The sequence below is a fragment of the Alternaria ethzedia genome (assembly GCF_023757985.1).
Source record: "Alternaria ethzedia strain BMP 0044 chromosome Unknown scaffold_6, whole genome shotgun sequence".
Classification (NCBI taxonomy): Eukaryota; Fungi; Ascomycota; class Dothideomycetes; order Pleosporales; family Pleosporaceae; genus Alternaria; species Alternaria ethzedia.
This window is the reverse complement of record NW_026056199.1, coordinates 1,220,502-1,248,265: the sequence shown is the minus strand read 5'-3', so window position 1 is coordinate 1,248,265 and position 27,764 is coordinate 1,220,502. Positions and strand designations below refer to the sequence as shown.

Here is a 27,764-nt window from a genome sequence, read left to right as displayed (position 1 = left end):
CGCAGGTTCCCTCTGAGGCTGGTAGCCGAAGAGCTTTTTGCCGAAACTTGTATCCTTGACGTCCATGATGTCAGCTAGGAAACTCAAGAGCGTCAAGAGCTGTGGTAGACCTCTTAGGATAGACTGTTGCAATCAACATACCTAGTTAGTCTACGGCGGAGCCGTTCCTTGTGTTCATTGTTTTGTGGTCTACGCGGACATCACTTGTTCTTAGGTCGGAATCAGGACTCGATGAAAGACTTTTATTCGCAGATAGCAAAGTCAAGAAGCAAACAAACAAATCCCCAAGAGAATACGACCCCCAAAAGAACCCAACCCCCTAGAGCATCTCTTGAGCCCCACAGCTTCCGTTGGAGATGCCCGACAATTCCGAGAGCTTAACTTTTCCGCAATGATGACTCCTAGCACGATAATCCCCTCCAGTAATACTCGTATTCTGCCAGACTATGTGACTTATTGCGCCTCCAATGCGCTGACACAGCGTGCAATTTAGCGAGCCTCCTCTGAAAGCAATCGCATTTTCGGTGTGGTGTTGTCCCATTCGAGACCAGCAACGTACCACCTATAGCTTCGATCGCCCCAGTGGAAAGTTATGATAATGCCTTCGAGACGGAACAGACGGGAATGCTCGACCACTGTCTTCATCTCGATCTTTTTCTCCTCTTGGCTCAGATGGGAGGCACCCTCGTTGTCCAGATCTATTCGCAGCTCTGGCTTATCGGCTTGTTCGGAGTGGTGTTGGTCCGAGTCCTTGAAGATGGTGATGGCGGTGATGTTGCTACTAACACTCATCATAGAAGTCGTAAGAGTGTAAACGCTTGCTGCCAACGTAAGAATCAGATCTTCGATGTCCCAAAGCAAGGCGCGTGAGGTTCTGTTGGTACGAGTGAAGATACGTGGCCGGCCGAGGTCAGACATCTCCTTCAAGACAGGAAACATGTCTACGCCACCTTGCGTCAGTGGATCTTGCATGATCTTCACGATTTGATGACCCATAGCCTGGATTTCTTCGTTGCATCCGAAGACAACGAGGAATTGGCCAAGACGTGAAGCCACCCCAAGAGAGAGCTCTTCGAGATAGAGCGTACGAAACTCTTGACGCAACAAGCGACAGGTCTGAGTCAGACCAAAGTAGTGACGTTGCTTGTGAGCAGTAGCCCATCGCTTTGCCGTCTTGTAGCGCTGTGCTGCTTTGATAGACTTGTACTTCAGGAGAATGGGTTCGCCGTTGGATATTGGCCCATGGTGCTCGACGAAGATTCCGCCTCTCTTGTATTCTTGAGTGTCGGCTATAGCGTGCGCATAGATGCGGTTCCGCAGTTCTGCATCTCATTAGTGGCTTGAGTGGAATAGGTAGCAGTCGCATCTTACCTCCAGGAAGATTGACAAGCGGAGACTTGTCGTTGACAACCTCTTTACGAGCCCGCTTACCGGCCTTGGTTGTGGTAGCTGACGGCGCGTTGTCTTGACTGGCGTCGCTTGGGTGCTTTGGTCTGTTGGGGAGTTAGTGTACAATATACTGCATCAGTAGTGGATGCTTACGCCATGCCTATTGTCTTGGGAAGTTTTCTCAGGGCTTCGGAAGGCTTGAAGGTATCGTGGTAGAGGTCGCAGAGATCGCAGCTTTATATAAATCGACTTACCCTCGCCTGCTAGCTTATTGCTAGCTCATGTTGCACGTGCTCATAGCAAGCATGAAGGTAAAGGTGATAGTAAAGGTGAGAGAAGATTTACCTACTGTTGATATTACGAACATATGTGTTGAATTGATCACTCAACCTCGAGAATATCTTCTGGGCCTTAAGCGTGCGGATACCTCTGTCGTAATAGTCAAGTCTCCAGACTTCCAGCTCCGTGAATCTTCACGCCAGCTCCCCTCCGGTGAAAAGCTCTCGACATCTCCCGGAGTGCCCGTCTTTGTTATCAGGGTACCGTGATCCACGAGCAGCACATTGCCATATTGACTCCCATTCTCCACAGTGAAAATCGACAAATGCACTGCATAGACGGTCCAACTTTATTCTCAAGACGAGGTCTCTCATGTAAATGTACCGCTCTTTCTCGTTTAGGTTTCGCATGAATTGTGAATCTAACTCAATCACTACTGTCGGTTGTGGCGAGTAGTCGTTGTTGAAGCGGCATTTGAGCCAGAGTGCGTTGATAGCTCCATCGCCTGGAATGCAGTCGTTGTTCCTGAAGTACTGGAACATGACAACGATGACTGTCAAGGTGTCCCATTCGTGTAGCTCAAACCTCCCGTCCCATGACAGTCTGAGATATGCGTCGGACGCTAGCAGGACCTTTAGCATGGGGGTTATGTCCAAGCGACCGAAGGCAAGCGGATCCTCCCGAAAAGTTAAGAAGTCGACCTTCATTGCTCCTGTGATTGGCCCGAACTTGAACAGCGAGTCCAGCTGATAAGCGTCTTCTGGCCAGGGGTGGAATGGCAGAGCTCTAAGGTACATTGGACGAAACTCTCGTCGCGTTAGCCGGCATGTCTGCGCTAAGCCCATGTACTGTCGTCGTCTATAAGCCTCTTGCCAAGGTTTAGGGCCGTTGCGAAATATTCGGGTCACTCTCCATCGATACCAATAATGAGAGGGCTCGCCTGGGACGGTTCGTGTGTGATCAACGAGAGCGAGCTCATAAATCCGGTTGCGCAATTCTGGATTTGATCAGTGAGGTGTCAGATAACAGGCTCCAGCTAATTACCGGCTGGTAGGCGCGTGAACATGCACACTCCTTGTGTAGGCCGTCGGTCCCCACTGTCTGCGTGCGCTGAAGTCCCCGTCATTGATGTGCTCAGTCAAGCTTTCTTTCTTTGTGATCTAAACGACTATGGCGTCGACTGGCGTGACTAAATTTGGAGGCGCTCAAATAAACATTTCGAGAGCGCTCGGACAGTTGCGAAAGTGTGTAGCGATGCTAGAAACGAACTTTGTGTTCATCCGCCGCGCTAGTGCTCCACAAACGCGGTTGCCTTCCATGTGATCTTGGTCCGGGAAAGTTCTCAAAGATAGTGCGTACCCATTGAGAAGAAATGATGTATGAGTAAGATGAGATTGATTCAATACATTAAAGAAAGTAAACATTAACGTGCAACGTGTTGCGGAGTATCATGAAAGCAAATAAAGCCACCCCAGAACCACCATGGTCTAACCTCTAAACGCCATGCCATCGCTATTAGTATCCAGACTAAGCAACATATGCTGTCATCTCTTCTACAACCTGAACTTTGCGCTCATCTTCTTGGTGAACGCCATGTTGAACGCCTGCCTCTTGGTGGTCACAAAACCATTGGGAACCAAGCTTGAGCAATCCTGGAGCTTGCTGGCGTCGCTTCCGATGACAGCGAACCGATCCCATGCACTAGTGAAAGCGGTGGACCAGCTGTTCGCGTCTTCGGCAAAATTAGACCATGTGGTGGCTGTCTGCAAAGATGGTTAGTGACGATCAGGTGAGAATGTTGAGACCGTGAACACACACCTCTGAAGAGTTTGACATGAGAAGATCGCTTTGGAGACTGTATGGTGCCTTGCGGTCCTTGGTCTCTTGGTAGAAGGTGTTGTCGTATCTGAAAGGTGTCGAGTCAAGACCCTTTCCGGCTTGCGATGGGTCGTCGTGGAACTGGACTGCCACACTATGCGCACCCATGAGGGCAACGACATCATCGGATGAGAAGCCCTTCGCAGCGAAGGCTCCCAAGATGCTCTCGAGGGTGCCACGGCTGCTGGGTACACTTCCGACAGGCGCGGCGTTTGAGCTGTCCTTGCGGCCAACCAGCGCTTGCACTCTGGGGCCGAGCGGGCACGCAGCGATTGCTTGTGCGCCGGCGAATTGGATCATGTCTGCTGCGCTGACTTGGTACTTGTCGCTCCAGTCCTTGAGCTTTGTGCAGATAGCGGAGAGACCGGCGTTCTCTGATCTTCCACACTCGTCTGTGAGAACGAGACTGCCGTCACAGCCATTGTTGATGCAGTCGTGGAAGGGGGCACGGAGGGCTTGGTGAGCATCCGCGCCACAGCCAGCAAAGTCGGCTTGAAGCTCGGTGGCGACGGCAGTCCAGACGGAAGGACAGCTAGAGCTTTGGCGAGGCCATAGGGAGAAGGCCGAAGAAGATGTCGCCGTAAGGGCAGCAAGGGTGATGGCGGAGTAACGCATGTTGGAGAAGTAACGAAGGTCCTTGGCGATAGTGTTGTGTTGCTCAAAGATTCAACTTCAACGACAGCAATGATACCAGTATATGGACGCAAGGCTAGCGAATTTGGAAGAAGAAAGAAAGACGAAACCGTGCTGAACTGTTGAGCCTGACGAAACCAAACTCGAGAAACTCCAAAGAAATATATACCCAAACACCAACGTTCGCCGCTCTCAACGGCTGACCGTGAGATGGGTCGCGATCAAAATTAGACCGATGGTGATGACAGCCGTACCGACGCATCCGCGCAAACTGTAGGAAATTCGATAAACACTAAACAGCGATCTTACCCACCGGCAATCTACAGTTCCTCACCCTCTGCATCTCTTGTATCCATTCTGACCGATTCGAGCCGTACCCACTTCTAAGATCTGACGATTCCGGTCCATGACATTGGTGGATGGGGGGTCGTGTAAGCCGTTGGCGGCCTCGCGCTACATGCGACTTCCTGCCTAGTATCGCGCACCGGAACACGTTCCCAGTTACTAATGTCGAGCTACAGCAAGGCCCGGACCCTGACAGGTGTGATAGACGTATCTTCAGCGCTGGCGCTGACAAGTGGCTTCAAGGTTTTCGCGGTTGTGGAATGTTGATCTTGGCGCGTTGCTGTGTTGTTGTCGGTGCTCAAAATCCCCGACGTGAGATCGACAGCATCGGCACAAGGGTGATCCACAGAATGTTTCCAGAAGCAGTGCATTCGTCGCACAGTCTGCTCGGACCTCAGCATGGAGAGCCGAATTCGTTTTTTTCGTCGTCTCGTTTGGGCACGATGAGATTTCGAGTGCGTACTGTCAGGTCTGAGGGTCGTTGCTGACACGGCGAGGCATTTCGCGATAGTTTGACAAGACGTCAGGGCTCGCCCGCAGCGCGCTACTACACGGTTCCATAATTAGATTGGGTTCTACCAGCGATTCCATCCCGATTCCATCTCATGCGGGCCCTGCTCCTTCATACACAGATTCAGCCAGACCCTGGAGTAGAGTGATCTATTCCCAAGTATTCGGTACTGTGCTACCTGCGCAGACGCAGGCGAATGCGAGGCGTCCTGCCGGCAAAACCTTGGTGTTCCGGTCAGCGCTACCCCACTACCCACTCATTAGACCTCCGATGCATGCATGTTCTCGCTAGATGTCGGGATGGTGGAAGCGATGTTGATCGATGAGAGATCAAGCTTTTGTGGTGGCGGTAGCGTTGTGGAGCAACTGCATGTTCGTGTAGACATCTCGCTCGGTGGTGTGTGCCGAATCAAGGCCATCATCTTAGTCGGTGGGGACTGACCGGTATCTAGGTCGTTCACGAACGAGCGGAGGTGAAATGAGTTAGGATGTATTAGTTATCACCTGTATAAGCCTTCGAGGCAATGCGCAATAGTCTAGCCCCGTAAGCACATCAGCAGATGGTAGTATTCTTTCCATTTCAGTTTGAAGGGCAGAATTTCTCTCGTATACCTAGGATCTTTACAGGCAGCCCATCGTTAGAGACTGACATCAACGCATCGTGCTAGATCTGTATAGTACACCTGGTCGACGATCAAGGATCGACTCGGATGTCCAGGTCACAGCCCACAGCGCCTTGAGCCCGAACCGGTCAATCCCCCTCCAGCTTGACCATTTCTTACTTCTTGCCATCCTTGTTGTGCGTCAATTTTTGCCTCTTCGACGCTGCCGCTTCCTCTTTCGCACGAGGTACTTGCCACCCGTCTGCATCCACTTTCATTACGTCTTTGTCGATCTCGATTATCTCATGGTCTTTGATCTCATGAATCCGCCCCGCGGAACGGGTTGCCGCTGTGGGGAACGAGGAAGGAAATCCCTCAGTCCAGGACTGCAATGCCGCCTTCGGGCCCGTCCCTTTACTCGTGAAGCCCATCTCTTTCTCCAGGGTCTCGACCTTCTTCTTCAGTAATTCGTTGCCTGCCTTGCACAAGAACATGCTCAGTTGCTTAGGAGCGAGCTGGCCGTCGAGCTTTTTCCCAATCAACTTCTCCGCGAGCCCCATGAGCAATTGGTCGTTGTCACCGCGGCACGACCTGACAAGCTCTGTCACTTGCTGCGAGCTCAGTGCAAGCCTACCGGCGTCCGTAATGAACTTGTCGGTCAGGTGCTGGACATACTCTGGCGCGTGTAGAGTGTGAACGCAGATGAAGCGGATGCACGTCTCGATCGAGAAGTTTGCTCCGGCAAGAGGCATCAGTGCGGGTGTGCACAGGGCGGTAAGCCACTGTGAGATCGCGACAAGAGCAGCTTCATGGATCTTGATCTGAGCTTCGCGCATCTTGCACTTCCCGGAGACGAGTTTTGCCTGGCCATTTCCACCTCGCAGCTGTACAGCGGGTACGTCGAAGGTGAAGTTGATTGCTGGTGCGCAAGGATGCTTGGCGAGGAAGGCAAGAGCGCTCTGAGATACAGCCATCAAAGCAAGACGTGGCGCTGATGCTACACGGCGGCCATAAATTGTAAAATCGATGAGCCCACCGCGCAGCAGGGAAAGGCGCATCATGGGTTCCCACTTGGTCACGTCGGCAGAATTGGCCTGGAGCTGTCGCAAAAATAGGCGGACATCCGCCTTCGAGAGTTGGGACATGGGTGTCATTTTCAGCGTGACCGATACGGTTGAGGAGTGTATCAAGTCGTGTTGCGTCGAGGTGGGTGGAAACCAGAATTTCAGTCAGATGGGTTGTGACAGTAGTGAGCCGAATGGGCGTTGATTAACGACAACGCAAGAGCAGAGTGGTGTAGTTTGGTAACCGTGGGTGAGTCTCTCATTCACTTGGTACTGTGGTACTGGCTCTGGCCAATGACAGACCAGCGTGATGATGAGGGTCAACGAAGCCACTTTCTTGTGAGTTAGAAGCACCTGCTGTAGTATCCAAGAAGCCGATGAACTCATCCACCATATCGGTCATTGTACGATGTCCTCGGGCCACGTCCAGACGTCGAACTGGATGCTCTGCCCCCGAGTGCGAGCTGAAGCGCAAATGTTCGAGATTCCCACACTCCTTTAGAGCGTGTAATACTGACGACCAAGTGCCAGTCACAAGGCGAAGGTCGGAGAATACAGCTCGTCGCAATGTCGTAGACTGAGTCCTAATAATAGCGACTAGGTCGTTTCCATGCAATGCGCAGAACATGAGCTGGAGTACTTCTAGCTTAAGGGATGTGCAAGAAGCAACCATGTGGTGAACGATGGCTGCGGCATAGTTAGTCCGATCTAGACTCATCGTGAAGCTTTTCAACTTTGGTGCAGTGGCAATGATATTTCCGACCCCATTCTGCCAACCAGGTGTGCGAGAGAGGTCATCGTTTCTAGACAAAGCAGAGAGAGTGAGAACTTTGAGGTGCGAAAAGCGATTCTGTAGTGTCCTTAGAGGTTGCGTAGGTATTTGGAGTGCCGAGAATGGTAGGATGGCCTCCTTATGTAGCGCAGTCCCACGCTTGCACTTGGCCATACGAAACTCGCTCAGACGGACCTCGCTGTTAACGATGGCGTCCATGACGACCTGAAAGCATCTACTACGAAATAGGCAATCGGTTGCTGAAAGAAGACTGCTGGAGTCCGCGAGCTGGGATCCCCTCGGATGGAAGTGAATGGCCGTCAAGTTGGTAAAGCCTCGCAATGCTCGAACAAGGCCATCGTACAACCGGGTTGGATACTCGCTTTCCACGACATATGCGAATGTGGGTGCCTCTTCCTTGATATCTTTGTCTTGGATGCCAGGTACCCTGGGAAATCGTTTGGGTGGCGGGAACCTGCCCACACGGCTGATGGCAGCGAGGACACTATACTCCGCTGATGTCAGGAGCTGGATCTGTAGGACTTTGACAGAACCACGGAAATGAGGCGACTGCGCCACGTTGACGAGACGGTTGAGAGAGGGTGGTCCAAGAGTAGTCTTTAGCCGGGAAAAAGCGCGTTCTACAAATACAGAATGGGTGAGGAAGCGACATCTCTTGGATGCAAGACGAAGACTTTTGTGAGACGAGATATTGAGAGTGGCAGCAACGAGCTCAAACAGCTCGACAGGAAGGCGTTCTAGGTGCGAAGTCATGATGGCATGCTGACTAGAAGCTGGGGCTGTGAATCAAGGATGGTGACGGGGACGGGTGAAGGGTGGCACATGCTGTCAGGGCCTAGCCCGGAGCTAAGAGCCCGTGATAGCGTCAACCCCGCGAGTCCAGGAGCAGCGCACGACCTCAACCCAGCGAGCGACGAGAAGCCACGCTCCTTCCGAGTGAACAGCACTGTCGTTCACCTTAACGGCTTCATCTACTTTTTTACTTCCATCTCGCTCCCCATCACGGTTGCATCGCCCACGGGTGCCGAACACCGGCCACAACGCAGTGGAGCCCGACAAAGATTTGACACCACCGCACCTGCCGCCGACAGCTCATACAACCACCATGGACTCGATGCGCAGTCTCAACAAGTCGCTGCCCAAGACAAGAGGGCAGCACGACGTGCACCAGTCCTTCCGCACCGCTGCCCTCAACGTGACGCACCTGTACAAGTCGGCGCTTGCCGACATCGACAGGGCCCGTACCGACGGCTACCAGGAGGCTCTCGATGAGCTGCTCACCTTCCTCGACAAGGAGAATATTGGTGTGGGCGACGGCGAGGGGTGGCGAATACGGCAGTGGGCGACGGAACGACTAGACGGGAGCTTGCCCAAGCAGACGAGCAGCGACAGCGACGACGAATACCTCGACAACAACCGCGCCAGAAGCTCATCACCCATCATGGACCGAACCCACGGCATGGACGACTCACGCACGCTGGTACCCACGACGGTCACGGAAACACGCTCTGACTCTGCGCCGCCCCTCCAGATGGAAGCTTCTACGACCGAGGCCGACATGTCGCCGCTACACCACATCTTCGAGTTCTCCGCAGCCCAAGCTCTACCCTCTGATTCACCAAACGAGACCGCCGCCGCCGACATGTCTGCTGCTGCCCGCCGCGCTTTCCCTGCTTCTCGCCGCCCCACGAACCGCTCGTCTACCCGAAACCTCCAACGATCCGCCGCCCAGAACCTCTTCCAACTAGGAAACGGTGCAGGGCAAAAGCGACGACTCATGAACGACTTCTTCAACGTCGATGGCTTCAACGACCGGCGAGACGGCTCATCAGGCGGAGGATCCAAGCGCGGACGCATGTCATAGCACCGCAGCTCGAAGCCTGAGGGCCTGTCATCGAACTCCAGGCAATGACACGAACGACTGTTCGACGAATCACGACTACTTGCATCATACCCAGACGGCGCACAGGGCTAGTGGATCATTTTTCATACGCATTGGGGGAGGCTTACTAGACGCATTCTGTGGTGTTATTGATTTCGGAGGCTATATACCTTTTCGCATTTTCTACGGGGTGGGACATCATTCGGGGGTGGAAGTAGATAGCGCTTTTTTTTGGAGGGTGTTAATATCATCGTTAAATGTCCTCAACTGTTGTATGCCATATGCAGTGACTCATCTCGTTCGTGAAGATGTGACTCCCAAACGCCGATGCATGCCCAAGTTTGTACTCAAGTCTTTCCACCTACAATACCTAGGTATACGTTCCAGGCTTGTGACCTTCACGCGTCTCCTTGCATCCCTCCCATTATGCAAACCACCGATATAACCCCAGGCCCACCATGACGGCGCTTGTTCCTGTTATTGCCATTCCCCTACTCCGCATTCCGAACATGCTTTTGCTGGCTCGTATCGCGGCTTCGTTGGCTTTGATCTGTGAATGACCCGAGACGTACGTGAAGGCGCCGAGGCCCAGAAATGTAGCGCTCCCTAACAACCATGTCAGTACTCAGGTAGATACAGTGTGTTCTAGAGTACAATACCGACTACGCGACATGGAGTGCAATCTTCAAATTCCGCTCTGTCATTCTTGAGAGCCTCTTTGAAGGTCGGCGCGGAAGGAGGTGGCAGTGCCATTATCGCGACGCTAGACAGACAGCACCGCGACTAACTCAGATGCAACACGCTGGCTCTATCGTGTAAAGATCTTGCGACCAGAAGTCTGCATGACATGCTAGCCATGCAGGGATCTTTCTAGCTCCGGCAGCTCCCCGCCCAAACTGCCCCACGACGCGGACCTCACGTCTTCCCACGCGCATGGCTCGCAGCTGACATTTCCCACCATGAGCGCAATCGAAGCTCTCTACATCTTTGATGAGCACAAGTAAGACGCGTCTGTTCCAGCGATTACGTCATCCGTCGCTAACATCCTCAGCACTCCACTGCTCGAGCACACATACCTCAACCGCCCGCCTCCATCCTCCGTCCTCCTGCCTCTCTATCTCGCGCATCCCGCCCCCCGGCCACCGCTGATATATCTGCCCAACACCAACCCGCCGACACTGCTATACAGCATAATACAAGACCAGCTTCTGTTCCTGTGCCCGGCATCAGCAGACACCGATCCCCTCGCCGTCCTCACCTTCCTCCACCGCCTGACTGACGTACTCGAAGACTTCCTGGGGTCACCACTGCTGGCGAGCAAGATCGAGGGAAACTACGATGTCGTCGCGCAGCTACTCAGCGAGATGGTGGATGGCGGAATCATCGCGAACACGGAACCGAACGCGCTGAGAGATGTCGTCGAAGCGCCGAATCTCCTCAAAAGTCTACTGGGAGGAGTAGGACTGCCCTCTTCAACACCGAGCTCGCTCGCGCCTTCTGCTACTGGAGCATTTGGTCTAGGCGGTGGAAGAGCAAGTCCACGACTAGGCCCATCACCAACCTCAAGTCAGACAGGCTCACCGGTGCCGTGGAGAAGAGCGAACGTCAGACATACGAGCAATGAGATGTATGTGGATATTGTGGAAACACTAGAGGTCACCTTATCACCATCGGGTCGCCCTCTAGCCGCCATGGCCAACGGCACGATCGCTTTCACGGCCAAGGTCTCCGGAATACCTGATCTCATACTACATTTGGGATGCGCAGGTGGCATACAGAACGCAGTCTCACTCCCTGTCTTCCATCCCTGTGTCAGACTCAACCAGTGGAAATCGAGGCCAGGTGAACTTTCGTTCGTACCGCCAGATGGTCGCTTCGTGCTCGCTGGGTACGAAGTCGACTTGCTGGGCTCTGCAGCACTCGATGCCTTCTCTACAGAGAAGAACGCAAAGACCTCAAGTCCAAAACTAAACATACCAGCTACAGTATCCGTCCACCCATCCCTCGGCCCGACTGGCACAGACTTCGAAGTTAAACTCCAACTCAACCCACGCTTCAGCGGAAACAAGCCCTCCCAACCCAGCGCGGCGAAAGCTAGCTTGGGACGCGTATCCTCCTCGACAGGAACCACGTCCGCCCCTGCCATCGAAGAAATGACCATCCACATCCCGCTTCCAGCGTCCGTCAGGAACGTTGCCGATCTACGCGTCGCGCGCGGAACAGGAGATGCAGGCTACGCGCCTGGAGACAGGGCGATAGAATGGCGGATCAGCAGTCGGGAGATAAGCAATCTCATGTCTCAAGACCGCGGTGGAGGGGTTGGTGCTACGGCTACATTGCGCGGGACTGTGATTGGGCAAGACGACCCATCCGCGGAGGACGCGTTGGACGCTGGTGGACCTGTATCGTTCGCGACGTCGACATACGATTACGATGATGATCAGGGCACACGGGTCTCCTTACCTGCAGCTTCGTCGTCCAGCATGCCCAAGCCAGATAGCGATGCGAAAATCAAACAGGCAAATAAAGTCCTCATGCCGAGCTGTGCGACCATCAGCTTCTCTGTCAAAGGTTGGCTGCCGAGTGGGATCAAGGTGGAGAGTTTGAATGTAGACCAGAAGAAAAGTAAAGGTTTGGGCAGTGGTGTCACGCCATACAAGGGCGTCAAGTATCTTTGTGTCAGTCGGAAGGGTGTAGAATGTAGATGTTAGAACATACACTCGGCTACGACAATGAAATCAAGGAGACAAACAGCTTCCGATGAGACATGCACGAGTTTGCTGCACAATACGGATCACTCATGCAAGGTGCTTGTGTCCATCAATGACATTACCAACTATAACTACCTGACATTCGTTGATGGCGTTGAAAATACACCCAGACATCCTATACTGCCTTATCAATGAATCAAGCTTTCGCTCTATATACCCATTTTGTCCGGCTGTAGATGCAAAGAACTACAGAGCAGACAGTACTCTCGCTCGCTTGAACGCATTGGGATGCGCTCGCGTCGTGAAAGTCGTCAAATCATCGGTCATTTTTCCACGGTGTACTCCATCCCTCCCTCCCGTACACCGCGTCAAGTCACTAGGCTGACCTAGTGGAGGGTGGTGAACAATGCGTCACCAGGCGCAGGAGTAACTGGCTTGTTGCCAGGCGCTGGCGAAACAGGCTTGTTGCTCGGTGCCCGCTGTCCACGGTTCCCACCCTTGCCGCCGCTGCGGTCGTTGCTCCCACCACGAGCACTACCCTCAGGCGAATTCCAGGTCTTGCGTGGACGACCTCCAATTCGCTTCTCAATCTTCTCCACCTTCTCCTTTAGGGACTGGTGCTTAGCCATCAAGTTCTCCAAATCGGCCGCGCCCTTGGCGTTGCCAACCTTCTTCTGGTTGACAAGGTTATGGACCATGCAGTCAAACACCGGGTCGTTCTCCGGGTATGCCAACTGGCAAAGAAGGTCCATGAACTCGAACGACACATCCTGAGCACGGATGCGGTCGCAAAACTGCTTGGTGAATTGGGCCACGTAGGTGTTGTTGAGACCTAAGACGCGGGCAGCACGGCAGATGTGGAGGTTTTTCTTGTCATATACGGTCTCAGTCTGGAGACGGACAGAGTAGACCCTGCTCTGGTAGGTCATCTCATCCATCCACTTGAGATGCGCAGTCGCAGCGTCAGCGTCCATGGAGCCAGCGGGAAGGATCCAAGAGGTTGCGTCGGGGTTGGCAGTGAAGTATTTGTAAGCCTTGCCGGAGCACTGCATCAGGACATACTTCGGAATAGCGGCCAGCTTCGCCTCTCCAAGCTTGACAATAACTTCGGGACCGTTACCGAATACTACGCGCTGCCCGTGAGACATGTGACGGATATCAGCCGCAGGGTTGAGCTCTGGCATAGTTCCCGTCTTGTCGCGTGCCAGCCTGGACGAGTGACCCCAGGGTGTGGTATGACCATTTAGCTCAGCGACGGGCGACGATTTAGGTGCAATCTTCGCCGCAGCCGACGCGACAGGCTTCTTCCCGTACTTGGACATATCGATGCCGAAGGTCAGGGTCTTAGGCTTCGGGGCCGGAGGAACGACCTTCAGCGTCTCCTTCGTCACGAAATTGGGGAACGTGGATGTGATGAGCGATGGGCCGCTGGTGGTCTTTGCCGGTTTGGTCTCCTCGGACTGCTTAGTGGTGACGGTCGCAGGCTTCTCGTCCTTGACCTCCTCAGTCACGGGAGCATCAACGATTTCAAAGCTGTCTGAATCAGAAGCCACAGATGCGGTCTTCTTAGTCTTGGTCTCCGTCTCACTAACAACGTCGGTGCCATTGGACTTGATGCTCTCCGACACCACAGTCTTGGGTTCATCTTCAGTGATTGCCTCATCATTTGTGGGCACCGGGACGAGTGCAGCCGACTCCTGCTCAAGGTTGCTAATGGTCGCGGCCTTCTTTGCTTGCTCGAGGTCACCAATCGTCGAAACCTTCTCTTCGAGCTCAGCCTTCAGGTTCTTGATCTGGCTGTTCTTTTCTCCAGCCTCGCGCAGAAGCTCCTGGTTGTGAGCGAGCTGGTCGCCATTCACCTTCTTGAGCTGCTCGATTTCGACATCTTTCTTTTGGATATCCGTCTCGAGATCGCCAATGTGAGCGTCCTTATCTTGAACTGCACCTTCCAGCTCCGCGATACGAAGCGTCTTGCTTTCGACCAGGCCGTCCAACTCCTTGACGCGCTCCTCTTTGAGGGCAACAGTGGTCTCGAGAGTGGCAATCTTGGGATCTTGGCTCATGAACTCGGCGATGAAGGTATTATCGTCATCGTCCTCGTCGGCCCAGTTGGTCTTCTTGCCGGTGGCGGCCTTTGGGTAAAGACCGTTCGATGCGCCGTTCGTAGTCTGGCCGTTGGTCATACCCTTCAGTACGAGGCCCTTCTTCTGTTGAGGGTCTGGTTTCGCCTTGGGTGGCGCCTCTGCGATCTTGGGGTTTGGAGACTCGGCGGACTTGATCTTGCTGCCGCCAGCAGCCCAGAAGGAAGGAGCCGTCGCCATCTTATGCGATCGTTCGACGAGTGAGGTGGGAGTTGGGCGTCGGGGCGCGGTTCGTGAGGTGTGGGAAGCGGAGGTGAGGGCGAAGCTCGCTTGATGGACACAGATCGCCTAAGGAAGGCTCAAGTTGCGCAAGGTCGACAGAAGATTTTGGCGGTGGGGGCTTCAGAACGCAAGAGTCGTAGCTGCGCAGTTGAGGAGCGAGTGTGGGGAGAGGAAGAAGAAAGGTGAGGGAGGGCGGATTATGTACTGGGGAGGGAGCGGCTAGCAAATTTGAGGAGTGCGTGTGAAGGCGGAAGTGTGCGAGGCGAGTCCAAGCTTTCCGTGGTGTTGAGGGTCGAGTGAAGACAACCTCGAAAGGAAAGAGCGCCACACGAGGGAAAATTCGACAGAAAGCAGGCGCAGTCGACTGTCAAAAGCTGAACCTAGTTTCACCGCACATGCAAACAAGCATTGTACCGCTTCCAAAGCCTTTCACAATCCCAAGCAAATTATGGTAGCGATGCGTTTACGTGCGCTGATATTTGAGATGACGAACCTCTGATAGGACGAAACCGCGGATAGACGAGTTTGCCATGTGCCTATCCGCTCCAAGGAAGTAACTCTCGTCCAATCCCAAGACAATCGCTACTGCGAGCGTATATTCCCACTCATCCCCACCGAGTGAATGAGCCATAGCACATATACGCCTCCCGGTATGCACTCAGCCATAATGCCTCTACGACCCTGTTTCCTCGTGCACTCCAGGTCCAGTTTGACGGACGTCGATCTTCACTCTCCATCTCTTTCCAGAACTCTCCTATGCTCATCCATGCTTCCTTTCTTGTGAAAGCATGTTCCCCCTTCATTCGGCATTGCAGCGCGCCCGCTGGATGTGGAGGAGAAGCTGGCATCGCCCGGGGCGTGGTTCAACGCGTGTTCACTGTAACGTATGCCAGGAAGGCTTCATCGCGGGATCTTGTCAGGGGGATCGAAGTAGTAATCATGTATTAATCTTCACAGTGGTGTTCACTCATTGCAGAAGCTGTGAGGCGCGAAGCGATGGGGCGGAAGACGCGTCGACGCGACAGCCCTGCGATCCCCGCAGCCGAAGTCCGAACTCGTCAGCCAATGGGAGTTGGAGGAAGTCTACATACACCTACATCTCTCCTGCATCGATGGCATCTCTTTCTATAAGACCACATCATGTCTCGTCCCGTTTCTCAAGTCTTGCAGCGCTGCAACCCCTTCCGAGACCTTCCTGACGGTCAAATCAGTCCGCCACCATGACGACTCAAGCCCGCAACCTCTTCCACCACCTACCTCCGCCAGCGGAATGCCTCGCGCTCTTCATCGCAACCCTCGAAATCGTCCCTTTCGGAATAATAGGTCTACGAAACCCTTCCTTCTTCGCTGATGGCTACGGTCTGCCCATCTCGGCCGAGTCCGACACATCGCCCGCATCCGCAAAACGCTCCAGCAATACCGAAAGCACCTACGACGAGGATCAGAAGACCAAGAAAGCCCTGGTTGCAGCGATAGCAGCGCGCAACGTTCAGAACGGCGTTCTATTGGCAGTCTTTGGTCTGGTCCTGCGAGACAGGAGGAGCTTGGGAGTTGCGGTCATGGCGGGATTGGTCGCAACCGTCGCTGATACGGTTATCGTCAGCGCGTACGGAGCGAAGGACAAGATCGCGGGTCACTACGTTGGCATCTTCAACAGCTTGGCGATTGGGGGAAGTCTGCTATACTGGGGAAGGAACGATCCGCTATGGTAAATCAGCCGCCGAAGGAACACAGGGAAGGAAGGCGGAAACTGGGTACGATGAGCCGGCAGGATGAAGCGAGGTGTAGACATGAATCGCGGGGGTTTGCCTAGCGTCCAAGACAAGCAGCCATCATTTAGGCAGCAGTTCTTATCCTTCTCCCGTCTCCCTTCCGTTGTTCTCGGCTCCTTTTGTACTGACACTCGCTATGGCATGCAAGCATACCATTCTGCAACTGAATCCGTCGCCCTTCGCAGAATTAGCTGGATATGAACAGCCGGATGCCGCAGCACGCGCAGCAGCAGAAACGACAACTGGAAGAGAGCCGAAGAGTGTCAAGGATCGTCCCATTGGAACATTTCCCGCTCCTCTACTCCTACCTCACGACGAGCTCAACTATGATCCAGATTCTTTACCGCAGAGTAAGAAGGATTGGCTGAACGAGGAGTGTAGGAACAAAATGTCGTCGGCGCCAAGAAGGAATAAGTTGTATGTAGTGCAAGTGCCTGGGATCAGTTTCAAGGCGGACTTCATGAGGCACTGGGTAGTACCAACCGGTTACGAGGAAGTCAAAGGCGAGGATAAAGCTGGACCATCTCCTCCATCTGCAGATCACTTTGTCGACTATCTCACTGCATTTTATCACGACATGCCTGTTCACCTCTTCCCCACGCCATTGACCTGGACATCGTGGGGCTCCAATACCAAGTCTGCCAAGGGCTGTCAAAGTGCCGCTCTGCCGAAGTATATCGCTCTATCACATGGAGATCGTTGTACCAGAATCCGCGTTCGCCCTGCGCCAGACACCGCTTTCCCTGCTCAACTGAATCTAGACGACATCCTCGATACAGCCATTTCAATCCTTCCCGATGACGCTTATGCAATGGTCATCCTAGTCGACCACGACATCTATGAGTCTGACGATGACGAGTTCTGCTGTGGCAGGGCGTATGGAGGCAGCAGAGTGGCTGTCGTGCAGACTGCGCGATATAACCCAATACTGGATGAACGAAGGGGAGAGGAGATCGATCGAAACCACATGTGGCCGTGGAGTCATTGCAAGACCTTTGTCGATGAATTATGTGCTGTAGAGGATGTAAAGGCAAAGCCTGCGACGAAGAAACAGAAAGAACTAAGCAAGAGTGGAGCGATGAAAGCGGCTACCCAGGCCGCAACAGCATATAAGCCTACATCAGAGGTGCAGGAAGTCCAGGCGCTTTGGTTCTCACGTCTCGCGCGTACAGTGTCACATGAGCTAGGACATTGTTTCGCGCTCGACCATTGTGTATACTATGCATGTAATATGCAGGGTACAGGTAGCATGAAGGAAGATGTAAGACAACCGCCATATCTGTGCCCAGTATGCGAAGCAAAGGTAGCACACGCTATTGCTGGAGAGATGAAGGGTGGTCGCGAAGAGGAGAAGATAGAATGGATTAAGCAGAGGTGCGAGGCTTTGAGGCACTTCTGCCAGAAATTAGAAGATAAAGACATGGATAGCTCGATGTGGCAGGGCTTAAACGGGTGGTTGCAAGAAAGAATGGTAGCGTTATAATTCCGATGGCATCCCAATGCGTCCCAACCAATTTGTTCCAATCCACGACTCCGTACATCTGCAAGATACTCACGATTCATCATACTCCCGATATTCGGAGCGGAGGTCTTGGTCATAGTACGTGTCATTGGCTGTCGCCTCAATGACACGTAAAACATCGGCTCACGGAATTGAAGCAGTAGACAAATGTTTCTTCTTACTCGTTTGGTTTTGGCGCGACGCAGCTATCTCGATGGAGTATTCCGTTCGCTGGAGAAAGAAAAGATCGTCGTGTGAGTTCCCGAGGACGTGGTTCAGCAAACCTAGACCGACCACCCAAGTTAGAGCCACGGCTTACGGATAATCCGTACTTGAATCCGAACGAATGATGATTGCTGAAGGACATCCCGTCTGCATGATGATACGCGTGTTGTGGTTCAGTGATGTGTTTTGACCCACGCGGGAAGTGTACCCCTCATTGCCCCACCATGTCCCAACACATGCACCTACAGTGAGCAATTTATCCATACATGACCTCAGTCGACAGTATGAGAAGTAAAGTATAAGTATCCGGCTCTAGCCGTGGCTTCAAGCTGCGTCCTCAATTGCTCCTTAACGTTTTCCAATCGCACATATTCAGCTTTCACCAACCCAATACAACCCACTTTGGTACGATGCTATCATCGAACCAGCAAAGCGAAGCCTACCCGGCCTCCCTCCTCGCACACCAGGATTGAATCTCGGTCAAGTAACAGGTGCCCAGCATGGCATCATCAGGTACCCATCTCAACCATCAGAAGCAAAGCATGGCGGGTGTTCAAGTCATCAGCGGATCAGGTCCCGGGGAGGGACCTGATCGTTGATGGCTTGTTCTGAGATCATACCGTTCAAACTTGATCTGGATAATTCCAGCGCGAAGGACTATTGCTGCTTCATGATGACCCCTTCCCCACTATGTTGGCGTACTGACTAGCTCAGCTTCTGCACCCAAGTCAAGATGTCGACTGATAAGATCACCTTCTTGACCAACTGGTGCGCTTTGCATTTTGATCGAGCGAGGTGTATGCTGACTGTAAATAGGCACGCTACGCCATATCACGCTCCTCTCTATCTTGCTCAGAGCAAGGGATACTTCAAGGATGAAGGCATCAAGGTCGCTCTTCTTGAGCCCAATGATCCTAGTGTATGTTCAATACTAGCCGTTTGACCACACGAGCTTATCATATTAGGACGTCACTGAGATCATCGGATCTGGCAAGGTCGATCTCGGCTTCAAGGCTATGATCCATACTCTTGCCGCTGCTGCCCGTGGCTTTCCAGTCCAGTCAATTGGCTCTCTTCTCAACGAGCCCTTTACTGGCGTCGTGTACCTCACATCTTCTGGTATTACTCCCGAATTCACCACCCTGAAGGGCAAGAAGATCGGCTACGTCGGCGAGTTCGGCAAGATTCAGCTCGACGAACTCACTGCGCATTATGGCATGTCACCCGATGACTACCAGGCCGTCCGTGTTGGTATGAACGTGACGCGTTCCATCATCACTGGCGAAATCGACGCCGGCATCGGTCTCGAAAACGTCCAGATGGTCGAGCTTGAAGAGTGGCTCGTCAGCCAGAACCGCTCGCGCGACGAAGTGAAGATGCTGCGCATCGATGAGCTCGCTCAACTCGGCTGCTGCTGCTTCTGCAGCATCCTCTACATCGGCAATAACGCTTTCATCGAGCAGAACCCTGAGAAAGTCCGCGCCTTCCTTCGCGCGTGCAAGCGCGCGACTGACTTCGTCCTCGCGTCCCCTGATCAAGCCTGGGAGGAGTTCTGCAACTTCAAGTCGGCCATGAACACGCCTACCAACCGCAAGATCTTCGAGCGCAGCTTCGCGTACTTCAGCCCCGATCTTCAGAATGTTCAGCGTGATTGGGAGAAGGTTACCCGCTACGGCAAGAGGCTCGGTGTGTTGGACGACAGTTTCAAGCCTAACTACACCAATGAGTACTTGGCTTGGGGTCTGGAGGAGGAAGCTGACGACCCTACTGGCGATCAGAAGAGAATGGTCGAGCTGCAGGAGGGTGTGAAGCAGCATGGCGGGTTCAAGCGTCTCGAGACCATGTCTGGCAAGACTGTCATTGGAGCTGCCGCCCCCGCGTCCTAATTTGGCTCACAGGTACTTAAAGCTGGAGATGCACTCATTGTCTCCCTTTGGACTCGAGGGTGAGCATTACCTACCTAGGTAGGTAGGCTTCTGTGTGGACGTCAGCACAATCTTGTTATGAACAAATGAAAATGTCACTCGCTCAAAACCGACCCCATCTCCGATCACATATCGCACTCCATGGTACAGATTGGTGAATAGTTTGCTTTACGTCCCAAAGCCCGGGCACGTCCCAAGCGGGCATGTCAGAACGGCGCACCTGCAGGCTTCCAAGGTTCGCTTCGCTTCGCGCTTATCGATAAGAGATCACGTCGTAGCAACTCCCCAGCCATCTTATCTTCATCGTGCATCCACAGCTTATCCAGCATCTCGACGTTTCTCTCACAAATTTCGACGCGCAAAGCCACGAATGCGTAACATAAGAACTTAGGCCACCGCATTCCATCCCGTCACCGGATCGTGGAGCCGCTTGTGCTACTACGCGCATCCATGGATGTGCACCTTGCCCCTTGTAATCATACGGTCTGCTTGGCAGCATGGGGGCTAGTCCAGTTTGGTTGGCTGACGGGCACCCGCCCCGTAGCCACGACCTGTCGTTTCACGCATGAGCTACCGACGACGCCTCCTGGGTAAATTGGATGAGATCAAGAAGTCAATCGCAAGAGCATTGCGATTCTTCAGGAATTCCATGCTGGAGCGTCTGCGTTACTAATCACTGGACATTGGGCGGTAGCTTGCTTATATGTTTCACGAAGAAATCTTATTAAGAGCGCAGATATCAAGCACACTACCTAAATGTAGCGACCAAAGAAAATGCTCTGGACAAAAACTATCTACTCCACATCTAACAATTTACAGGGCCAAGAGGCTTCATGGGCATACTGAAAACGATTCTGCCATGCCAAAGGACGGCAAGTCAGCCCAGGAACTTGCCATGGGTCACCCGCGTCCGCGTTAGCCGTCAGCATAATGCCTTTTTCTTTCGTGCTCCCTCAATTTATCACTGCGAGTGAAAGCTCGACCTCCTCTGCTCCGCTCGCATGTTGGATCACTGCACCAGAACTCCGGTTTTCGTAACGCATGCAATGTACGATAATGCCTGTTACGCTCTGCGGCGCGACCAAAGGTTGACGTACAATCTGGGTGTTGACATTCAATGCCGCCGCGTGGGCGGATAGCACCGACAATGGCAGTCATATCGACAGCAATATGACGGGTGGAAACGGAGTTAGAGCCCGGAACAGCTGGCCCAGTATCCAGGGCGTCATTCGGAGTGTTTTGGGCCGCGAAAATGCTCTGCGCAGGAGCATGAGGCCGCTGGGGTACCGGAAACGGTTGTTCCATCGCATCCAAGAGAGCGTCGTGTTCATGTGTCTGAATGGGAAACCCGTGCTTCTCTTCCGGCATTGCAGGCGCTATTGATTGGCATCGTGCCCGGCTGCGTGATTGTTATCTACTGGTCGGCAAAGGGGATGCTCGAGCCCGCTTACCTGGCATCTGCTGGAAGTGACTCAGCCATGGGAGCTACGTCATTCAGACAGCAGGTCTGCCCATGAGTACCACCGTACCCAGTGGTATATTGGAAGGAAGATTGTTCCGACCTTCCATGTATGGACCATACCATGTGGCATGCGTCACGCTCAGCTGAATGCATCACGGCGGATGGGGTCGAGGGGTATGGATCGAGTGTAGACAACCCATCGCCCGCTACGCCAGTATGCGAAGAGGTGAAGACTTCTGGGTGCCCAGTAAATACACGGCTATACGGCGCTCATGTACAGAAGAAGAAGAGGAGGAGAGGCAGAAGGGAACAGACGCGCCTCCGACTCAGACATTAGCCTGGTCTTGGGTCGCGCTGGTCACTGAACCTGCATTCTGGGGGAGGGGAAAGGGCTACGACGGCCCTGAGGTGCTGAGGGCAGCAAACGCTGATCGAAAAAGCGAACTTACCGAAAACGTCATCCGTAGAATCAGACTGATTCGGGATGTTGAAGTCGACATCATGATCGAACCATGGCCAGTCCATGTTGCGATGAATGCGAGCCAACTACAAGTTGTAGTCGTTCTGAACGAGAGAAGCCGTGGGCCCCGTCGTAGGTTGGATCGTGTAGGTGTGTCGTCGTAAGGTCGATACTAGACCGAGTGAAGCGCTTTGGAAAGACGGACATGACTTGAGTTTAAATGCTCGAAGGTGAGTGCCCCGAAACTCAATGGTGCCCTGGTGGATCCGTATTAGTAGTTGGGTGGTACAGGATGGAGTTGAGACGAGGAAGTTGGCTAGAATATGGCCAAGGCAATTTACCGTTCGCGTAGCTTTCGGCTCGTTCCAATGGGCCAGGATCTTAGGGATCGATATCTGCTCGATGACAGGTGCAGCCGACACTACGCCAAATTCGAAGTAAATACCCAGTTATTCCGCCAGGGTTCTACATGGTGCTTCTGCTTGTAACAAACAATTGGATCATTCACCAGGCTTTTCTTCTTTGTCAGCCTTCAGCCGCAACAGCGACGTACGAGATGGACAACCTGTAGGGGTCAAAACGATTGCGGAGCTTGTGAGTCTCGGTCGTCTCGTCTATCAAGTCGCAAGGAACAAACAAGAGGAGACGCTATCACAAACACAACACATGACTTTTCGAGTCATAGCGGTTGCATAAGACGACGGTTGAGTGCATACGGCCGAGGCGCTACAATGGCGTCGATGGATCGCGCCCTCCACCAGGTTAAGCGATCCTGGAGCACTAACGTCGTCACCGTTCATAGTGTCCGGCATGGTTTTGGTCTTCGTACTTGGCATCTGTGATTTACCCTGCTGCCGGCGGAGTTCAGAAGCCCGTATTGCCTTGGCTTCTCTTGGCTTGCACCCTTGCAATGCTTGTGCGTTGTTCCCGCTATTGCCCTATCACAGGACGCTTCTAACTATTACAGGACGCTTCTAACTATCACAGGACGCTTCTGACTATCACAGGACGCTTCTAACTATCACAGGACGCGTCTGACTATCACGTCCCTTTGAGAGGAGCTAGCCACATTCTACATGGGGGTTACGCGTGGCCCACCTTCGCTCTGTGCCTCCGTGGCGGCCTGTTCAAAGGGCTTGCTTTCGCCTTGCGCTGCAAGAGTCAGGGTTATATGATAGCTTGGCGGTGTCTCACTTTCCATAGTACAGCGCGTTGAACCACGTGTAGTGGTCTAGGCGGGTTTCCGCCCCTTCTTACTTGTCCATTACATGCACCACAGTGAAGCAGATCAGACTCGGATATAGTTTACACTCATTATATTATACTACATACACAGTGCTCAGCACCAGACCAAGAGGAAAGAGGACATCGAAAGCCAACCATACCGGCTCCGATCCATGGGAAGCCAATCCTCAAACGCCAAAGTATGCAGTTGAACCGTAAGAGGCCGTTGAATCCCACGCCTTGATAAACACCAGTCAGGCCCTACAAGGGCCTTGACATGCGATCGTACTCCCATCCTCTGCCATTACTCTTCCATTTTGTCGTTGTCCTTGGTTGCGTCCTTCGCAGGCTCCTTCAAGAACTGCGCGCGGAAATCCGCGTTGCTCTTCGGCTCGCCATTTGTTGTTGTAGCACCTTTCGGTATAGCAGGGCGACCAAGACCGGGCTTTCCTCGTCCTCGTCCACCGCGAGCAGCAGTAGGTCGGTTGACACGGTTTGGCTGGATGAAGCTGTTGCTCGCCTTCCACTCTCCCTTCTGCTTGTTGAGGTCCTGGACTGTACCGATGCGCAGTTTCCTTCCCTCGAAATCTTTACCCTCAAGCGCAAACTGAGCCTTGCCAGCACCTTCCACGGTTGTGAACTCAATGATCGCACCACCATGATGGGGTTCGAGCTTGATCCTCTTGAAGCCGTACTGTTCGACAAGCGGTTTAATGCGCACGTCAGGCACAGTGTCAGGCAGGTTGAGGATTGCAATGGATCGATCCATGAAGGATGCGGGCTTGATAGCGGCTTCAGGAGCAGCGTCGCTCTGTCCAGGAGTACCTTCGCGAGCGGCTGCATTTTCCGTGTTCTCGAGAGTTGATTGCACCTTTGGCTTCGTGTCAGGACGCTCTTTTGCAATCTCGACATGAATCTTCATGCCCGCAAACTCTTTTTCATGCATTTCTGCCACTGCTGCATCAGCACTATCCTTGTTGTCGTAAACGACATAACAGAAACCGCGATTGTTGCCAGTCGACCTGATAGTTGGGCACTTGGTCCTCTCAATCTTGCCGAACTTGGAGAAGGCGTCCTTAACTTCTCGTTCTTTGACCTTGAAGTTGAGATGCCAGATGTAGACTTCGCGACCCTCGGAGGTAGCGCCATCGCGTTTCTTTTTGGCGTTGGGGTCGGAGATCTTTGAGATTAGTTTCAACCCTTCAACGTCAGTATCGTCCAGCTGTGTCGCAGCGACCGCCTGTTCAGCTGAAGCAAATTGAACGTAGCAGAACCGGCGATGCGCATCGTACTTGAGTGAAGGGAAGCGAATGCCGATAATTTCTCCGAATGGACTGAAGAGGTTCCGGATCCAGGCTTCGTCGGCATGCGCAGGGTAGTTTGTGACGTATAATGTCGTGCTTTGGCCTCGCTCAATCGATATGTTGTGACCTTCGAATCCTTTCGCCTCTTTGCTCAGAGCATACTGGGCTTCTTCGGGTGACTCAAACTCCACCACAGCCGTGAGACTATCCTTCTCCTCTTTCAGTACTAGATTGCGGACTGTGCCTGCGTCGGTAAAGAACTGGCGTATTCGAGTCTGTGTAGTGTTGAGTGGTAGCTTCTTCACGATGACTGTAGTGTGCTCGCGATCTCGTTTCGGTCCTGTAGAGCGAGCTTCCGACGGTGCTTCGCTCGCGACTCTGGCTTGACCATTGACCCCGTCAAAAGCCTCTGAAATCTCTACATGTTTGCTCTTCTTCAATACTGCGTCCTCGTCACCGTCCTCTCGTTTCCGCTTCGTCGAGCTGTCTCCGACTTGGCTATCTGGCGTGTCTTGTGGCGGAGCTGCAGCGGCCGCAAGTGCTCGCTCTTTCTCCCTCCGGACGGACACGATGCGCTCAGCTCGTCGTCGCTCAATCGTCGCGCTACGTACCTTTAACGCCGATTCGTGCTGCTCGCAATGGCTAATGTACATGTCGATGAGCAGCTCTGGTTGATCAATCGTTTGTAAGCGCTTCATGCCACGTTCCAAAATGGCAGTGGCCTGGGTAGGCGGCAATAACGGTTGACCTGCATTTTGCTTGCCCCTCGTTGCGTGTGGCGCCCACAGGAGCATCTCGAATATGTAGCAGCGATACCAGAAGTCGTAAGAGTCCTCCTGGTACTTGGTGATAGAGTCCTGAATCTGCCGGGCTTGATCGATGTCACCGCGTTGGAGCCAGAACTTGATATGGGCGCGCTCAAGACGGTACTTCCGGTCCGTCCATTCTCTGCCATGCTTCTTCATGCCGACCTCTCGGACGAACTCCAAAGCCGATCGAATTCCGACCTCAGCAACATCAACATCATCCTCCGTTGCTCTGGGGTCATCGAAAGCCCTTCGCCGAAGATATCCACACCAGGCGAGCTGAACCTTGATGAGTTCATCCAAATCAGTGTGCTCCAGAAGTCCAGACCCAGTGGCTGTGTGCTTGACAAGTTCAAGGTCTTCGAATGGCTTGTTTTCCGCTTCGAGTGTCAATAACCGGTGGGACCAGAGTGACCCGGACCATGGGCAATGGCGTGTCGCGCGCTCGAGAACGTTGAGTAAATCTACCGACCGGTTATCTTGCCAAACGAGAAACTCAACGTGGTCTTCCCATATGGAAGGATCAACGGGAAATCGGAGCGTGGCTCGCTCATAAAGTGCGTTGACGAGATGGAAGCTGTAGACACCCATAGTCCTCTTCTCCCATTTCAAGTAGCGTGTCATGGCGGTGTACTCTGCAGCCTGGTCGCCTGCTTGGATAGCCTGCAGGAGTTTGAACTCGTACTCTTCGCGGTTGGCGTATTGCTGCTTGATGTGTGTATTCTTTTGCACCACTTCATCCATAACCTGCTCGTAGTGGCTTTGATTGTAGCGGGAATTGAAAGAAGAGTATCTGCTAAGGGTGTTCGCCCATGTTGCATGTGGTTGGCCGAGGCGGTCGTTGTAGATGGCGGCTACCCTCTTCGCCTTCTCTTGGCTGAAGCCTCCTCGCTCGAGGTCTTCTTCCAAAACCTGCAGGTAGCGGTCCCAGACGAGATTGCTCTCTTGGAGGTTGTACTTGACTCTCTCAGCACCTTCTTGCAGCGCGTCCAGTAGCAGTTGGGGTTGGAAGAGCTCTCGACCAATAAGCCTCTCCTCTTCAGACCACTCCTCTGGGGGTACTTGCTCCCAAGAGCAGGCGACCAGGTAGCTCACATACTCGCCGTATGCAGCCCAAAGCTTTGCACTGTAAGGTTCCTCTTGTGTTGCCTGCTTGTGCAGTTCGAGCACACCCATGCGCTGCTCCACATCCTTGGCCAGAGTCTTCTCGTCGTTCAGCCGGTAATGCCACAAGAGCTCGCCAAGCGGGTACTTGTCTGACATGGTTTTGTATGCATCGCGCAGAGTCTGGACCAACTCGTACGCATTTGGGTCGTACGCGTTTGGGTCGGAGTCGAACGAAGCGAGGTGTTTTTGGAGCCCTTGGTGTAGAATGGTGACGAGCGAAACATGGCTGTAGTAGTCGAATGGGTTTTCCAGCAGCGTTTTATCGAGTTGGTTGAGCCAGTCGATGTGCTGTTGGTCGAGAGAGCGAGTGATGAAATTGCGCGGTCGCGGTGAGGCCTCGGACATGATGCTAGCTACGGACTCGCCGGAGAGGTTTTGTCCGAGGTGTTGCAGTCTGGCAAGTGGTCAGTGTTTGGTGGTGGAGTTTGCGCGACAAAACTAGGCTGCCGGAACAGGCTACAGCAACCCGTGATCACGGGCAAGCGCGACACCCGGACGTCACTGCCTGCCCCACAAAACACAAAGCGCGCTACTTGTGGACATGCAGGTGCAGTCGTCGGCTCAGAAATGGGGCGGACGAGAAAAATCAGCAAAGATGAAGGACTTACGTGACAGGCCGTTGGTGGACTACAGAGTTCTGGCGCGCAGCTTGTTGTTGCTGCATGCTGGCAAGGTCTGAAAGATGTTAGCAGATTCCCTAGGAGCTAGCGACCCATCGTCGTTTGTCGTAGCTCTTTCCTCCCTGCATCTAAGCTGCGGCTCCCTCATATGGGGGCCGTCTACAGCACTGTGCCTCTACCCCAAAGAAAGCGGGCACGTACCTGCAAGAGTGTCCATGCCCGGTGTGGATGTTTGGCGGTACATGGGGTTCGGGGTCGTCATGCGCGCGTCATGCGGCGATGCTATTTGTTGTGGCGTTCCCATTGCGCTGTGTACTCCTCTTGCGCCGTTCGCGATGTGGGCGTATCCCGGGGACGGCACACGCTGTTGGAGCGTCTGGGGCGGCTGCGGGGAGGACCTGATCTGTTGGCTTAGGCCCGAAGGTGTTCGCGATGGCATCTGGCGTCTTGTGCGCTTGCCCGGGGATCGGAGTAGCGACGGCGACGGGATGGTAGGGGCGGCTTGTGGTGTTGGGGTGCCCGCAGGCGAGTCCGACGGCGATAATAGCGAGTTGATATCCATGGTGTACAGCGTTCACGACCCTATGCTCTCGTTTGGCACGCACTGCGATCCGGCAGCTGTCTTGAATGCTATACGCGCGCCAGACGTCTGTCGATGCTCTCTCTTCCTATGGTCGCGAGCTGCAGAAACTACTAGGCATCGAGTCCCTCGTAACGAGCGGCATGGGACGACGGCGGGCGTTTGGCGCGAAAAGGACCGTCGGAGGCGCGAGGCGATGGGGATAGCGAGTGTGATGGGCGATGACCTCGTCGGCGTCGTGGGTGAGAAGGCCTACACCCGGTCTAGAA

The 27,764-nt window shown here is 53.5% G+C and overlaps 9 protein-coding genes across 9 annotated transcripts; 4 read left to right on the top strand and 5 right to left on the bottom strand.

Moving 5' to 3' along the window:
• Positions 1–489: 489 nt before the first annotated feature.
• On the bottom strand, positions 490–2,375 carry J4E87_003706 (uncharacterized protein; the record flags this gene model as incomplete). Its single annotated transcript, XM_049375331.1, has 3 exons — positions 490–1,322; positions 1,372–1,493; positions 2,053–2,375. The coding sequence occupies 3 exons, from the start codon at positions 2,373–2,375 to the stop codon at positions 490–492; spliced, it is 1,278 nt and encodes a 425-aa protein (XP_049235253.1).
• Positions 2,376–3,221: 846 nt separating this feature from the next.
• On the bottom strand, positions 3,222–4,161 carry J4E87_003705 (uncharacterized protein; the record flags this gene model as incomplete). The annotated part of the gene is made up of 2 exons (XM_049375330.1): positions 3,222–3,431; positions 3,487–4,161. 2 exons carry the CDS (start codon positions 4,159–4,161, stop codon positions 3,222–3,224), a joined length of 885 nt encoding a protein of 294 aa, XP_049235252.1.
• A 1,651-nt stretch (positions 4,162–5,812) lies between these two features.
• J4E87_003704 (uncharacterized protein) lies at positions 5,813–6,781 on the bottom strand (the record flags this gene model as incomplete). The annotated part of the gene is made up of 1 exon (XM_049375329.1): positions 5,813–6,781. The coding sequence occupies one exon, from the start codon at positions 6,779–6,781 to the stop codon at positions 5,813–5,815; it is 969 nt and encodes a 322-aa protein (XP_049235251.1).
• A 1,817-nt stretch (positions 6,782–8,598) lies between these two features.
• On the top strand, positions 8,599–9,357 carry J4E87_003703 (uncharacterized protein; the record flags this gene model as incomplete). Its single annotated transcript, XM_049375328.1, has 1 exon — positions 8,599–9,357. One exon carries the CDS (start codon positions 8,599–8,601, stop codon positions 9,355–9,357), a length of 759 nt encoding a protein of 252 aa, XP_049235250.1.
• Positions 9,358–10,334: 977 nt separating this feature from the next.
• J4E87_003702 (uncharacterized protein) lies at positions 10,335–12,086 on the top strand (the record flags this gene model as incomplete). The annotated part of the gene is made up of 2 exons (XM_049375327.1): positions 10,335–10,375; positions 10,427–12,086. 2 exons carry the CDS (start codon positions 10,335–10,337, stop codon positions 12,084–12,086), a joined length of 1,701 nt encoding a protein of 566 aa, XP_049235249.1.
• A 386-nt stretch (positions 12,087–12,472) lies between these two features.
• On the bottom strand, positions 12,473–14,407 carry J4E87_003701 (uncharacterized protein; the record flags this gene model as incomplete). The annotated part of the gene is made up of 1 exon (XM_049375326.1): positions 12,473–14,407. One exon carries the CDS (start codon positions 14,405–14,407, stop codon positions 12,473–12,475), a length of 1,935 nt encoding a protein of 644 aa, XP_049235248.1.
• Positions 14,408–15,669: 1,262 nt separating this feature from the next.
• J4E87_003700 (uncharacterized protein) lies at positions 15,670–16,161 on the top strand (the record flags this gene model as incomplete). The annotated part of the gene is made up of 1 exon (XM_049375325.1): positions 15,670–16,161. The coding sequence occupies one exon, from the start codon at positions 15,670–15,672 to the stop codon at positions 16,159–16,161; it is 492 nt and encodes a 163-aa protein (XP_049235247.1).
• A 2,519-nt stretch (positions 16,162–18,680) lies between these two features.
• NMT1 (glycylpeptide N-tetradecanoyltransferase) lies at positions 18,681–19,833 on the top strand (the record flags this gene model as incomplete). The annotated part of the gene is made up of 3 exons (XM_049375324.1): positions 18,681–18,715; positions 18,764–18,866; positions 18,913–19,833. 3 exons carry the CDS (start codon positions 18,681–18,683, stop codon positions 19,831–19,833), a joined length of 1,059 nt encoding a protein of 352 aa, XP_049235246.1.
• Positions 19,834–23,322: 3,489 nt separating this feature from the next.
• On the bottom strand, positions 23,323–27,477 carry J4E87_003698 (uncharacterized protein; the record flags this gene model as incomplete). Its single annotated transcript, XM_049375323.1, has 3 exons — positions 23,323–26,689; positions 26,904–26,970; positions 27,117–27,477. The coding sequence occupies 3 exons, from the start codon at positions 27,475–27,477 to the stop codon at positions 23,323–23,325; spliced, it is 3,795 nt and encodes a 1,264-aa protein (XP_049235245.1).
• Positions 27,478–27,764: the final 287 nt, after the last annotated feature.